This window comes from Silurus meridionalis, chromosome 9 (genome assembly GCF_014805685.1).
Source record: "Silurus meridionalis isolate SWU-2019-XX chromosome 9, ASM1480568v1, whole genome shotgun sequence".
NCBI classification, from domain to species: domain Eukaryota; kingdom Metazoa; phylum Chordata; class Actinopteri; order Siluriformes; family Siluridae; genus Silurus; species Silurus meridionalis.
The window spans coordinates 18613756-18629693 of NC_060892.1; the positions used below are offsets into that span (position 1 = coordinate 18613756).

Consider the following 15938-nt stretch of genomic DNA (forward strand, 5'->3'; position numbering starts at 1 on the left):
AAGCATACAATCATTTGTGCTGTGTGTTAACAATTTTAGGTGTTTTCTAAGGAGGCTTCAGACCCAAAATCTGATTAGCTCCACCTTTAAATTGTACATGCAGTGTGTGTTAAATTGTACATGTGATGCGTAATATGGCAAACAATTCGTTTGCTTGCTATAAATGGATTGTTTAGAGTCCATGATACTTTAGAACAAAGTGACAGCAACACCTACAGGTGAAACAGGGAATACTGTGTGTGTGTGTGTGTGTGTGTGTGTGTGTGTGTGTGTGTGTGTGTGTGTGTGTGTGTGTGTGTGAAACAGTTACTGTGAAAACAGTATATCATTGGGGAATGACAGAATTTTGGGCTATATAGCAGTAAATGAAAGCTTCAATAAGAAGAAACGACTCCAAGTGATTTATTCACACTGATTTATTTTACCATTAAATCATTTGCACTGAGCAAACAGGTGCATCCTTGTGATAAAATGATTAAAGATAACAAAGAGGCCTAGTGTTTGGGATGTAAATGATGGTTAGGAAATGTTTTTGCATATGAACAATTGGCAGTATTGAGGATTTCAGCTGTAACCTAAATGTATTTGTACTTTGAATTATTATTATACACCCAAAAAAAGTAATCGATCGATCTGTTAATATTACCTTGAGGAAAAAACTTACCATATTTAAGGTGACCATTATATTACATAAAATTAAACACCTAATCAACATGATTTGGAATATTCAGAATAAAATGATTATTATTTTCATAGATGATTTAGCTGTAACAGATGTTAGAGATCTTGGCATGGGAACGTCTGGCTTGTAATCAGCGACGTGCAATGTACAGTAAAAATGTCTAAGAATGGTTATACAAGACACATCGCTGTATCATCAAATGGAGAGGAGATTCCCTGGCGATACACAGTTAGCTGTTGGAGAGAAAGATTCGCTTTTAGTTGTGGAAGTATTACGATATTGATTTAATAGACATTGTATCCTGTATTGTATCCTCTTAGACAATACAATTGTAAACAACATGAATTGTTTTATAAAAGATTATTCATTATCTGCCACAGATGAAGTAGCTTATCAAAAGCCTGATGCAAAACAGAACCAGGATCAATAGAACAAAAAGACATCTACACTCTTTGTTTAATTTGTGATCATTTCTTGACCAATGATCTGTTCTCAATACAGTAATCCCCCATTTATCTTGGTGGTTACGTTGGAAAACCGCCCACGATAAAACGAAAAACGCAATATACGGACCCACTCCAAAAATGCTATTTTATGTATACAGTACTGTACTGTATAAACATTTTACTTCATTTTATAATTAATAATTATATTTTTATTAATAAATTTCATAATTTCAACATTAAACTCCATTCCCTATAGGTTTGTTGGTCTATAGTGCTACTGTGAGAGACCGGGAAAACCAGTTAAGTAAACTGGTTATGTGGCAAATGCAATTTCGTGATAAACCGGGGATGCAAGATTCGAACCGCGGTAAATCGGAGGATTACTGTATCACTAAAACCTTAAAACTTGCCATCTTGACCCAGGAGTGTAAATTCGACAGACACAATTGTTATAGTATCGTAGGAAGAATTTGCTCAACAAAACAGTCAAACCATTTGTAATATCACCTATGTCTTTACCTCTGGAATTTTGACTTCAAGATCAAATCCTCCTTGAGCAGGAACCAGAAGTGTAGCTGAAACTTCACGTTCAGTATTTTGTTCATGTTTCTGACTGAACCCCCAGGCGTAGGATGCACCTGGGAAGTACTCCTGAACTCTATAAAGGGAAAACATGGAATATATACAAAAAGCTTATTGACAATAAAAGTCTCGTAATGACTATGTAATTGCTTTAACATCAAATGTTCTGCATTTGTAGTAGTAAAGAATTTTACAGGGCAAACAATCTGTAATAATTACAGTGATAATGATACCTTTGGCCGAATGTCCTTATTAACGCAGGAACATCTCCCCAGGTCAATTCTGCGATCATTGTGGGCTTTGATTCTCCTTTTGCAGAAATTTTCACTGCGATTTCATATGACTGACACTCAGCACCCCATTTAAAATGGGTCTGAAACATACACAAGAATTTGCAGAGTGAACTGCTGTTGCTTTTGTGTACTATTAAAGCATTCACCATTATTTTTGTTTTGCAAAGTGTTATTTAACATTTCAAAGGGTATTTTATTGTCTGTAAGTTATTTAAAATGCTGATCTTTCTATATTGCATATAGAAAAATTATTAAACATTTATTAAAGTATGCTAAAATTAGTAGAACAGTTAAGTAGATCATATCTTTAGAAAATCACATTTTAAATATAAATCACAATTAAATTGTGCCAATTTAATTGATTACCAAAGTAATGTAGTAAAATGTAGTTTTTTTTTAAGAGAAATTCTAAAAGTTTGACATAAGAAGCTAAAGAATCGATAGCGCTAGGTTTAGTCACTAACCACGAAGTTTCTAGCGGCTAATGCTAGCACAATAGATTCAAGATTTATTTATTTATTTTTTACTTTTTATTTATCTGCAAGTTGTACCCTGTATATAACTATGTTTGTGACAAAAAACCCAACTTGAATTTGGAATCCATTGCGCTATTGATTCTTAGAGTTTGCATTCATGCGCATAACAATTCTTATTTCCGGTGCGGCGCGAGTAGCCACAGTGACACTGCGCTAACTCTAGTTACACCCATAATATATATATTATATTATATTATATTATATTATATTATATTATATTATATTATATTATATTATATTATATTATATTATATTTAAATATATACTGTATATTGTAAAAAACATTTTACTACATGTCATACTCTGTATTGATGTGTATGTGACCAATAACATTTGAATGGATTATAAGCAATTACTTTAAAGAAGCTCATTTCTGACATCTTTTTCTACATATAAAACAAAAAACTGGTCTGGATTATATCACCTTTGCTCCTGTTTGAATCTTGTCAATATTGGCATCAACACATATTTTCCAGTTCGTCTCCTCAGCAGCCTCGGATATAATGATTTCAACGTCATCCTTTTGTGAACCTGGTGTGTAATACACAGCGGCCTCATAACCCTGTGGCTTTACATTAGGACAGAGAGCCAGTGCTTTCACGATGATTGCAGGATCGGGAGTGACCTCAGCGCCCTACATTATAAACATGTATTAAAATCTGAAATGAAAGAATGAATGTTGTCTTATTGTTATTAATAATATTATTAATAACATTTCTATTATTATTATTATTACTATTATTATAATAATTAATTATTGTTTTGACTAGCAATTGGTGTATTTGAATAGATTTTAAAACTTACCTTAGGTTTTCTTATTAAATGAATAAAGCTATAGTTTTTTGTTTCCTAAACGCATCAAAGAAACAGTGTCTCATAATAGACGAGTGAATCAAAAATAAAAGCAAAACAATTGTTGCAGTACCTTGACATTTTCCCAGCTGACACTCATCATTTGACTTTGGTGTGAAATGTGTTTACGAGGCCCAGCACTGATCTGGAATTTAATCTTTTCTACTGATCTAGCAGACCTGACTTTTAAGACATAAATTGGATGAGAGACGAAACTGCATTAACTATAACCACACAAATAGCTTCACATAAAAAAAAACCCCAATATGTAATGTGACATACCTGGCTCAAGTTGACATGCAAGATGAGTGTATCCCAAGAAGTAGTTAAGAGGATAGTCTTTAATGTTTTGGACCCGTTTGGTTTCCAATTCAGCGCACAGTGAGGCTCCATAAGAGCTTAATTCTGCACAGTACTTCAATTTTGTTTGGCGTATCTTCACTGGTTCTACCTGGCTCACAGAATGTTAAAAATTCACTTAATTTTTTTTCATGAATTTTTTGAAATTTTTTTTTGGAATTAAACACCTTAGTACCTGATACTCTCTGGAACTATATGTGTCTTTCTTGATGAAACTTTGTTGCTCTCTGTGCTCTGGTAACAGAGGAGTCATTTTAGCCAACGATAGACTGTCGATATTTCTTGACACCACGTATACGTTGTATCTGTTTAAGAAAGAGCTGTATCTCTTAGGGATTTGTAACATGAGCTACAAGGTTAAAAATTTTAATTTCAACACTGCAAGAGAGCCACTGTTCTAGTAGAGTAAGCCATCTCAGAAAACCTACTTGAGTTGGAAGAACTCTGTGGTTTTATTGCACGGAGGAAATGTGATCTCGTAATTTCTCTCTTTTACATTCTTTTTTAAGCCAGCTTTCCAAGGCAGAGACGCAGTTGTCTTGCCATTCAGCTGGACACCAGCTTGAAAGAGATCAGTGTTGATCCCGTGGAAAAGAAAATAATCCATTGCCACTCTGAAATGAGATAAGTGGTTTTTATGTCCTTGTAAAATAAGACGTACATCAAAAATATTTGTCTAAAGAATTACAGGGGTTTGAAAATAAGAGAAAATTACCCAGCAAATCCATCTGTTTCCACAAAAATATCTGTATTTCTCAGTTCGAATAAGTTTTCTTTTGGAGCTGGGTCAATGTTAGCTTTCGCTGAAAATCAATATATATATATAAAATAAAATATATAAAAATATAAAATAAATTTAATATTTGTATCAGTTGATTGTTTTATTGTAGAACGTTGAATCAGAACATTTATTTTACCATTTATAGTAACAGCTGCTAATGTCGAATAATATTTGCTGATTTCGACTGGAAGGCCAAGACAGGTCGGCTGAACAAATCGGGTTTCAATCATAAGGAATGATTTAGTCCAGTGCCATGATATTCCTTTTTGTAGTTGTTGAATGAGATCCCACAGTGTATTGTCTTTATTTGCCGTAAGGCTCATCGACTTGGGAAAGAAGAATTTCAGTTTAATTCTTTACAACAACACCAACAATCTTACATAAATAATAAATGTTGCTTTGTATTAATCATTATGAAGACAGTAAGATGAAAAATGTTGGTTGGTTACCTTTAGGATTTTTTGAACAACATCGTGATTAAAATCGAAAAACGAGACCTCTTGACCAAAGAATCTCACAAATACTGATAAGAGAGGTTTATTTTTAGGTAGGGACTGCCAGTCGGAGAGCTTTACATGGTAATAGAGAAATGTTTCAGTTTAATCTGAAATATCTTTGAGAAGGTCAAAAAAAGAAACAATTTCACAATTTACTTACAATTTTCATGACTGCTGCAAAATCAGTTACACTAAAATCCTTGGAAATGCCAGGTCTGTCTTCTAATAACTCTTTGAGACCCTCTGCACGAACCCCAAGCTGTGGAATTGTGGATATAAAAACTGTCACAACACATGAAGTAGTATGACTTACTGTATTGTTAAATAACACAGGAACGTGTGATTGAATTACATCAAGAAGTTGAAATACTCTTCCAATGAAGTAAAGCTTTCCATTAGATTGGATTTCTGTGGGGAAGGCACTTGTACCACTTTTCAGCAAATACAGCGTTCTGGATGTCCCTGTTAAGAGGTCATCTAAGAAGGAAAGCACATTAAGAATTGCTGTCTAATGTAAGATTCAAAATATCGATATTAAATATGGATAAAACTTGATGGAGATGTGGCTATAGGAAAATAATCAAGTACCAGGGTGGTGTGATGTGAATATGGAATATGAAGTGTGGCTGTTTTTCCATTTCCTAGTTATTTACTATCATTATTTATTAATGAGCGACATCATACTTTTTAATGGTTTTACATTTAAGGCAAGACTTCTGGCTGATCATTTTGTTGATTTCTGGATAATGGCATCTTTATCATGTATAAAACTGTAGTAATAAAAATATTAAAATAAAGTTAAAAACAACCCAAATGTTAGTTTCACTGACGTTTTGTCTATTAGCTGCCATCGCTTTACATGAAATGTAAGCTCTCCCCATTTGGCCCAATTGTGTTATGTCAGACATGACTGAAAATCTTGTTTCATGATTTATTTGTCAGTATAACATACAATACGTGCGAATGTCCTTTATAAACCTTAATAAGTCCCATAGCTACAATGCAGATCTGAGAATTTAACAGTGCTGTGGTATAATAAGATCTATAGTCATAATCATGCTGATTAGCCATTGTAAATGCTGAGAAAAAAAATGCTTTCAATCCAAGTTACCTCTGAACCAGTCGAAACGTAGTGCCTTGCTAAATCGATAACTTAGTCGACCAAACCTCTGTGAAAGTATTTTCACTGCGATGTTACAAACAGTTGACCTATGTGGGTAATGGTCACAAAATTTTTCAATATTATATTTTTCCTCAGAATCCAAATATATTGACATTATTGTTAATAAATTGTTAAAGTACAAAGTTCTTACAAGTAACGATCATCAGGAATTCGTGACCTAGCGATAGCTCTGAGTTGTGAGTAAATGAAGCTTGAGACATGAAGGTCTGTTTCCTGAAGCAGAAGCTCGGTCAATGTGGAGATCAGTGCTAGAGATGGCTTTGTTTCCAGGAGGATCAAAGAAGCTTGAATTCGGATTTCAGTAGGAGCTGTCTTTTGTGCAAATATTGCCAGAGCAATGTCCTGGACCTGAATATGAGAATATGTTCACACAGACATGACAATGAGATGTTTCTGAGATGACCTACATGAGGGTTAATCATGATCGAAATCAACATAACTTTTATACAATTGATTGGTAAAAAGACACAGATTAATGTTGATTTAATTCTCTGATAATATTACCATCCTTAACATACAACAATATGCAGTAGGGTGTGTTAATTAAATCTCATTCCAGAATCTGAGTTGTAGTTGTCCAGAGCCTCTCTTGGATAGCAGTCTATTACACTCTTCACATACAAATACACATGGACATAAATGAGAGCAGCCAAACCAGATATTTTTTGGGAATGGATAAACACCAGAGAGCTCTGAATAAGCCCAAGTGGGGAAAATTTGCAAAACTCCACATACTGTATAGGTAACCTGAGATCAGAATCAATTCCTGGAGATGTAACGTAGCAACACACATCCAGCTTTTCTAAATAACAGTTCTACATATTGCAGGATGTAAGACTAAGCCATCAGGACACTTCTTTCAGTGCTTTCAAGTAAAATGTCAGTGCTGTTACTTCCAGAGCAATGGGAGTGGGCATCAAAAAAAGCATTGGGAGCCATGGTAATTCTTACATTATGTGGATCTCTGACGGCAAGGTGTCGGAGGGATTGCACAGCCACACTCTGAACCCTAGTTGGGAGGCTATCAGCTTTGACAGAGAATCCAGGAAGGAACTTCATTATGGTTTTAAGACTTAATGGATGTCCAGCATTTCCCAAGGCCTTCAGAGCAATCACCATGTCTTCATCAATGCCTTTAGTCAATCCATTAGTGGCCATATCAAGTAGGGGCTGCAAAGCGAGAATGACGGCAAACATTATTAGTGCACGGCAGACAAATCTGATCAGAAATGGATTTATATTTATAGAGTAGTTTATACCTGTACTGTGAGGACTGGGCAGGGATTCACACGATCACAGACTCTGTATACAAGAGAACTGTATGAAAGGATCACGATGTTCCACAGCATCAAATGGGACTTACAAAATGGGATAGTCAAGAACTCCTATAGGTGAATGGTGCACATTAGGGAGGTAAAAAATTATGTTTTGGTATTATATGTATTATATGAACAAAAGGTTTCTAGTCATTACCTTTGCCATTTCTACTAATTCAGTTTCAGCAGATAGATGGTTGAATGCCACAAGAATTGCCTGTCCAGCTTCACTCGCAGAAACGTCTCCAGCTTTAAATCTGTTCTTCAGGAATTTGAGTACCCTCCCATCTGCCACCTCGACAACCGTATCCAGGAACCACCTCCTAATGATTACAGTGATAGGAATATCAGGAAAACAGAGGAGGCTTCCAAACAAAATTAATTATTGTAAACCATATCTTCATGGTGCTGGCTTGTGCAAAGGTGCATTGTCATGCTGAAACAGGTTTGTGTCTCCTATTTTAAGTGAGGGGAATATTATTTATATTTATTTAGTCAAGCCTTTTATCAGTAGATTTTTTTTTCTTAGGTAAAGGCGCTGATCTGGAGGGAATATGGATATAGAGTGTTTGGTGAACTAGGATATTTGTATGCTGTCGTCCCCTCACTTTCACACGTTCACTTAGGTTTGTTGATGGTGGTGTGGTGGGTCGTCTCTTATCCCAGAGATCCCTCATGTCGGTGTTACCTTCTGGTTCTTCCTTTTAGCTATGCTGCCATAGCAAGTCTTGCTGGAGTCCAAACTGCACTTTCAAAAAACAATAAAGACACGTAATAATCCATATCCTTCTCTTCCTGTCACCCCTCTTCTCTCTCTCTCTCTCTCTCTCTCTCTCTCTCTCTCTCTCTCTCTCTCTGTCTCTTTCTCTCTCTCTCTCTCTCTCTCTCTCTCTCTCTCTCTCTCTCTCTCTCTCTCTCTCTCTCTCTCTCTCTCTCTCTCTCACGGTCGAGTTAAACATGCTCCTGAGGTTCCAGTGACCACTGTTCCTGACCCTCCCCCCTTCATGGATCTTCCCACTTCGTCCAGGCCTGCCTCTGGATAGTGTTCTCTTCGATTGGAGGCCTCTCTGTGCAGCTTGGGACAGTTTCTCATCAACGCCTTGGGTGGTTCCATGAAATTCCGGAGTAAGAACGGGCGCTTTGAGGATGGATTGGACTGTAGTTAATGTCAACAGTCTGCGACATTGACTCAGGACTTTTTTCGCTTCTGATCATCTTCACTGTACCCCATAACATTGTATATCTGCTATAAATGGACATTTGGTGCAACCCAGATGAGGATTGGTTCTCTCTTGAGTCTGGTTTCTCTCAAGTTTTCTTCCTTATGCCATCTCGGGGAGTTTTTCCTTGCCACAGTCGCCACCGGCTTGCTCATCAGGGACAAACTTACTTATAAAGAACATATTCACTTTGAATCACCACATTATCTGTGTAAAGCTGCTTTGAGACAATGTTCATTGTTAAATGCGCTATACAAATAAGAATGAATTTAATTAAATTTAATAATACCAAATCCAAAGACAGCCTAAAAAATTGTGTACCTCCAAATTTGTGGGAAAAGTTTGGGGAAAATCCACATAGTTCTGCAAAATTCAGGTGTCCCAAAGAGTTTTCTAAATAGGGTATAATCCCATCTGAATCCACTTATATGTTATAAAAAATATAAGGAGAAGGAGATGCATACCTATGCTCATCATGTCCTGATAGCTGCTTCCATAAGAGCTCCAGATCTTCATAACTAGTTACACGAAGCAATTGAATGAGCTCAAGAACATCAGCGCTTGCTGTAGAATTCACTTGGTAGATGTGAGCCTGAGCCAAACGTTTTAACAGGTCTGCAACCTGTTGAAATAATTAGTCAAAAGTGCTGATTTTCTCCACTTAAACTATGAAGTATTAAGCAGAACTCACTTTAAGAGCTGGGCTATTTAGACTGGTCATCAAAATTGGCATTGGCCCAAGATCTTTCTCTGCCTGGTACATCAGATTTCCTCTGCTTTTTACCTGACCTGTTATGGGTTTGCCAACAATGTCGGCCTGTCTTAGTAACTCAATGTTCCAGCTGTAAAGTGAAACAAACAGTATTCAGATAGCATTGGGATTTGTACACTTCTAAAACAGATTATAAAGCTGAGTAGTATGACTGAAATATCAATAATTTTACAAAATTTGTCATAATATAATTTATGATACAAGCAAATGAGCATAGTGTCATTCATGCAAACTCTCCAACTACAATGTTGGTTTTACTAACCAAGCAATGAAAGTGTACATTATATAACTTACATGGCTTTCACTTTTGAATTGCTACCCTTTACATTTAAAGGAGAGAAATAGTGCCTTTCATGCGCTGAGGCCTTTGTAATCAGACCACCATCTCCCGTGGACTTGATTGTACATGCATATTTCACGGTAGTAATCACATTTTCACCTCTCTGAAATGCAACATATGTTTAACCCTATTTAAATATATAAAACAGCAGTTGATGTCACAGACGTACTTCCTGGAATCTATTTCCTATTTGAATGTGACAAATCGTACGCACCTCTCTGCTGAATTTGCTTTCTTGAGACAGAGCCATTCCTTGATATACTTCTGCTTTTTGATGGCAGTTTTTAATGTCAACATTTTGGATCACATGTAATTCTTTATCTGCTTCATTCTCTTCAATAACATAAGCACTGTGGCAGATACCGTGAATTCCCACCTGAGAAGAAATCATGATGAAAAATTGTGTAATTATAGAATAACATGTCTAATATAGTAGAACTTTTGCAGCGGAAAGTTTCATACCTCATCAAGCTCGTAAATCCGCTGGGTGGTTTTAACAGTAACGTGCAGGAACTTTAGAATACCTCGCACTATATTCACGGCAGTGTTGGAGACGTCAGGTGCTGTTTTAATGACGATTACTTGTCCTTTTGTGTATTCAAAAGTGAAAGGTTTGGTGAGCACAGCTGCCAAAAGTTTCGTGAGATTAGGTGACTCTTTGAAGGAGTCTTCTCCTGGGACCCCATTAAACTCTTCAAATTTGACATTGGAGATCTATATTGTTGCAGAAGCCATAAGACTCATTGACCACAAAATACAAAATAAATCAACAATACCTTATTGTTGAAATTAACTGATAAGCAAGGGTAACAAAAAATCTTTTTCGGAAAGATTACTTATAGTAATTATTCAAATCAAGTAGAATAATTCAAATCGAATTATTAAATTAAACCATTACTAATTAGGCAACTAGGCATACTATGCTAATTATATATTATATATATATATACACACACACCTTAACAGATCTGTACTTATTTGTTTATATTTAAATTCAAATATACCTTATTACAGGTAGATACAACATTTACAATTATTGTAATTTATACATTAGTACATTGGTATTAATGACATTAAGCATACCTGAAACAGAAACGTTTGCACTGATACTCCAGTGATTTTAAAATTGCATTGTAGTTTTACTCCAGACTCAGCCAGGTTTGCTGTATCATGGCCAATATTCACCACTCCTTCATATTTATATTCATATGTCTTTTGGGAGTTCAAGGTGGGCTCTGAAATTATTCAAGTAGATTTAGGACAGTGTTAATTTGTCAGTGTACCACAGATTTTTAGCTTTGGGTGTATTCTAAGGTCAAAGACCATAAAACTTTCTTTCGGCTTCTCCCATTGGGGGTTGCCACAGCGGACCATCCGCATGTTTGATTTGGCACGTTTTTTTTTTTTTTTTTTAAGCACTGGATGCCCTTCCTAATGCAACCCTTCCCATTTATCCAGGCTTGGGACCGGCACTAAGGCTTGTGCAACCCTAATGGCTGGGGTTGGTTCCCTGACTGGGTATCGAACTCGGTCCACAGCGGTGAGAGCGCCGCATCCTAACCACTAGAACACTAGGGAACCTAAGGGCAAAGACCATAAATGGTCTCAAAGGGAGCCTCAAAGAAACTCACATCTACTATCAACACCACCACACCACTAGAGGGCAATCTGCCCTAAATTCCTAAACTTTAAACTCTATTCATTGGATATATTTATTCCCTGTCATAAATGTAAAGCCCTAGGACATTTGTTCAAGGAGTGTATCATTGCCTATTGCATTCATCTGAGTACATTTGAGCAATTACAGTATATGGCTTAATCTTTGTGTGTGATTCCATTACTTATTCTTGATTTCTGTGTATCCTATTCTGGATGTTCAGTATATCAACACTTGCATTTACTAATGATCGTAAATCTGGATTATTGTGCGTATTCTATGTATGATTCTTGATTGCCTCTGTTACATGTCTTCAGAATTGTGGATATTAATTATATAAATCTCTTGCAAATGAGGTATCTGTGTCCTGAGGTAGCAGACCTCCATTCAGCAATCACATCTCAAGGCCAACCGATGGGAAATCCTGCACCACAATCAAATCTGTGATTTAATAACTCACAAAGACATGTAGAGGGGAACCTGAACACCTTAAACTTTACAACGAAGCTCTAGCTTGAGTAGCTCAAGTTAACCTGGCAGTAAATCACTTATTCCTGTGTTTTAAACTGTTCAACAAATATGACAGCTCTTTCAGAGAACGTAAAAGTACTCAACTTGCTTACAGGAAATCATCTGTGCAAACATCATTTTTTACCAACCCATGCTAAACCAAAACCTCATAACAATACTGAAGATTTCAATCACCCTGTTTCAAGTAAAGCACACCATCTGGAGACTTTTTAGATTCAAGAATTGTACAGTGGGGCAAAAAAAGTATTTAGTCAGCCACCAATTGTGCAAGTTCTCCCACTTAAAAAGATGAGAGAGGCCTGTATTTATTTTTATCATAGGTACACTTTAACTATGAGAGACAAAATGAGAAAATAAAATCCAGAAAATCACATTGTCTGATTTTTAAAGAATTTATTTGCAAATTAAAGTGGAAAATAAGTATTTTGTCAATACCAAAAGTTCATCTCAATACTTTCTTATATACCCTTTGTTTACAATGACAGAGATCAAACGTTTTCTGTAAGTCTCCACAAGGTTTTTACACACTGTTGCTGGTAGTTTGGCCCATTCCTCCATGCAGATCTCCTTTAAAGCAGTGATGTTTTGGGGCTGCCGCTGGGCAACACAGATTTTCAACTCCCTCCAAAGATTTTCTATGTGGTTGAGATCTGGAGACTGGATAGGCCTTGAAATGCTTCTTACAAAGCCACTCCTTTGTTGCCTGGGTGGTGTATTTGGGATCATTGTCATGCTGAAAGACCCAGCCACGTTTCATCTTCAATGCCCTTGCTGATAGAAGGAGACTTTCACTCAAAATCTCACGATACATGGCCCGATTCATTCTTTCCTTTACACAGATCAGTCGTCCTGGTCCCTTTGCAGAAAAATAGCCCCAAAGCATGATGTTTTCACCCACATGCTTCACAGTAGGTATGGTGTTCTTTGGCTGCAACTCAGCATTCTTTCTCCTCCAAACACAACAAGTTGAGTTTTTACCAAAAAGTTCTATTTTGTTTTCATCTGACCATATGACATTCTCCCAATCCTCGTCTGGATCATCCAAATGCTCTCTAGCAAACTTCAGACAGGCCCGGACATGTACTGGACTAAGCAGGGGGACATGTCTGGCACTGCAGGATTTAAGTCGCTGGCAGTGTAGTGTGTTACTGATGGTAGCCTTTGTTACTTTGGTCCCAGCTCTCTGCAGGTCATTCACTAGGTCCCCCCATGTGGTTCTGGGATTTTTGCTCACCGTTCTTGTGACCCCACAGGTGAGAACTTGCGTGGAGCCCCAGATCGAGGGAGATTATCAGTGGTCTTGTATGTCTTCCATTTTCTAATAATTGCTCCCACAGTTGATTTCTTGCACCAAGCTGCATTTTTTTTCTCATTTTGTCTCTCATAGTTGCTGTACCTATGATTAAAAAATAACAGGCCTCTCTCATCTTTTTAAGTGGGAGAACTTGCACAATTGGTGGCTGACTAAATACTTTTTTGTCCCACTGTATCTCTGTTCTAGCTGAGAGGTTGGATGTGAAAAGGGAAGTAAAAAATTATTGAATCTATATTGTAGTCTAGCACTTTAGTAAAAGCTAAACTGTGGAAGTCCTTCTTTAATAATCTTGGGACTGTGTGAGTAGGGAAGGGGGTAAACCAAGCATGTAGTCCTGCAATACTGAAAACTAAAGCCATGGAAGAGCATTCGAGCACTTTTTTCTGGAAAAGTGTATGAGTATGGCCTTCATCCTTGCATGAATTACTGAAGCCTGAGTTTTATCACTGCTATGTATAGGTATCCTTTTTGTATTGTTCCTTCAGCCTTAGAACAGGTAATTGAAGCAAAAGCTAGTTGTATTTAGGAAATGTATATAATCCTATTTGCATCAGACAGGGGGATAAAAGAAAGATTACATTCATTAAAATAGATCATGCTAATATGGGGTAGCTAAATGCCCCTCTGTTTTGACTGAAATAGAAGAAGGTTCTTGAGTTCTCTACATTGTTATCATGTTCATTAATGACATCAAGACATCTCTTTTTTCTGTGGGTAGGAATGCAACCCTGTATTACAAAAGACAGTCATCCAATGTCACAGGGATGTGAACTTATCTTTTAAAAATAAAGTAGGGTGGTTTTTGTTGGTAGATGCTTACATTCTTATCAGGACACAGATCCTTCCTAAGGATTTTCTTCAAAAGGTAGATGTTTTAGTTCAGTATTTGTTTAAGATCTATGCAATACTGTCAGATATACTGTAAAAGTGCCAGACTGTGGTTTTCATTGTTACTGGGGTGGTGCCATTAATCTTTGTTATTAAAGGTATATAATTGGACCATTCTTCTAAAAGGTAAAGGGACACCACTTGCACCTTTCCAGGTAATTATTACCCTTGATTGTTCCACCCCAGGGACAAAGGAAGAGTGTAGAGTAGTTGCATTTATATAGTGTTGAACTTGGGTGACATTTATTCCCCTACCAAGGAAGTATGCTAGTGTGTACACTTCTGTAAAGATTGAAATTGTATGCACAATTCTCTTCTAAAGCTATATAATATGAACTGCCTACCATGCAGCATATGCTTATATTAGGAGATATTCATTTAATCGCTGGCCAAACAGAGCACAACACTCTGTGTGTGTGTGTGTGTGTGTGTGTGTGTGTGTGTGTGTGTGTGTGTGTGTGTGGCTAAACTAGTGCTGTAAAAGTGGCTAGACAATCTGGTCATGTGAATCGTGTAGTTCTGTAGAAATGGGCCACACAAAATGGATCAAAATTTGCCTCTCATCATGTATCATTAGTTGTACCAATTACATACATACATAAAGAAAATTGAATAACAGCAGTGTATGTGTGTGTTTGTTTGTGTATGTGTCTGAGAGAGTGTCTGTATATCTGCATGTGGTACATTGTATTAAAATCCCCACCAACACCAATTAATTTTTTATTGATTTATTTTTTAATAATTATTAATCTTTTATTTCAAATATTGGTAATTGAAAGCCCTTGCTTATATACACTATAAAAATATACACAAAATCATTATAAAATAATTTTAAATATTGATACATACCATAATTTGGGCTCTCGCATGCTGGAAAATAAAATTGCAATTTTTTTGATTTTTTAAATACTGGATATTTATAAAATACTGGATATATAAAATATTAAAAATGGATATTTATGTTTAAATATTTACCAAAAACACGAACCATGGACATGCATGGCTTTGATACTGCTCTCAGCTATATTTTTCATTTAATATTCTTGTGCAAATATGTAACCATGTATCAATAAACAGCTATTTCTAAAAAAATTACATATAGCATATACGCTTATGAGAAACTTACCAGCCAATGCCACAAAGAGACAGAAGAGAAACCACCGCATTGTGAAAGCCAGGAGTGAAATCACCTGATCAGGCATAACCTTATATATATGGCTGACAATCCTCCCTCTCCTCCCTTTCTTATCTACTTGACTTAAGGAATGACCTGCTAAAATTCTGCTCGATCTTACCCAGCTAAGGTGTTCAAATGTGCAGGCTGAAATTTGAGAACTGGTTTTCAAAATGATTTTAAAGCCATGACATGGTTTGAGAAGTGTGATGAACATAATGTAGCTTGCTATTGGGAGTTGAATAAATGGCTACACACCAAATTTCAGTGTGAGTCCACACTGACCGCTGACAATGTCACTAAGTCCTGCAAATACAGTGGAAAAATAATGCTGTGGACCTTCGACTTTAACTAAGATTTGCAGTCCTGAGTGCTAACTCTCTCTGTCTCTCTATCACTATCTCTGTTTATGTGTACTAACACAGTAATAGTTTGTAGGATGAAAAAACTTAATATTTTTGTCAGCAAACCAAATACTGTATAGTATGAATATTGATCTCTATTAATATTAAG

At 36.4% G+C, this 15938-nt stretch overlaps 1 protein-coding gene across 1 annotated transcript; it reads right to left on the bottom strand.

Annotated features, from left to right (window-relative positions):
- Positions 1 to 785: 785 nt before the first annotated feature.
- On the bottom strand, positions 786 to 15417 carry vtg3 (vitellogenin 3, phosvitinless). The gene is made up of 26 exons (XM_046857821.1): positions 15378 to 15417; positions 15101 to 15121; positions 10944 to 11095; positions 10323 to 10574; positions 10075 to 10236; positions 9815 to 9963; positions 9440 to 9590; positions 9213 to 9370; positions 7686 to 7851; positions 7472 to 7597; positions 7164 to 7382; positions 6343 to 6560; positions 6141 to 6238; positions 5382 to 5506; positions 5190 to 5288; positions 4982 to 5101; positions 4669 to 4858; positions 4467 to 4554; positions 4180 to 4365; positions 3927 to 4056; positions 3674 to 3842; positions 3465 to 3574; positions 2964 to 3173; positions 1944 to 2083; positions 1648 to 1786; positions 786 to 915 (listed from the first exon to the last, which is right to left on the bottom strand). Exons 1-26 carry the CDS (start codon positions 15415 to 15417, stop codon positions 853 to 855), a joined length of 3681 nt encoding a protein of 1226 aa, XP_046713777.1. The 3' UTR covers positions 786 to 852.
- Between the last annotated feature and the right edge of the window lie 521 nt (positions 15418 to 15938).

What these genes read in the sequence shown, in the direction of transcription:
- vtg3 (XM_046857821.1), bottom strand. Translation starts at nt 15,417, where the DNA reads ATGCGGTGGTTTCTCTTCTGTCTCTTTGTGGCATTGGCTG. An exon ending in ATGCGAGAGCCCAAATTATG is followed by an intron (nt 11,096 to 15,100) that starts GTATGTATCAAT and finishes GAATAATTTCAG; the next exon opens with AGCCCACCTTGAACTCCCAA. An exon ending in TTGTTCAAAAAATCCTAAAG is followed by an intron (nt 4,859 to 4,981) that starts GTAACCAACCAA and finishes TTCTTTCCCAAG; the next exon opens with TCGATGAGCCTTACGGCAAA.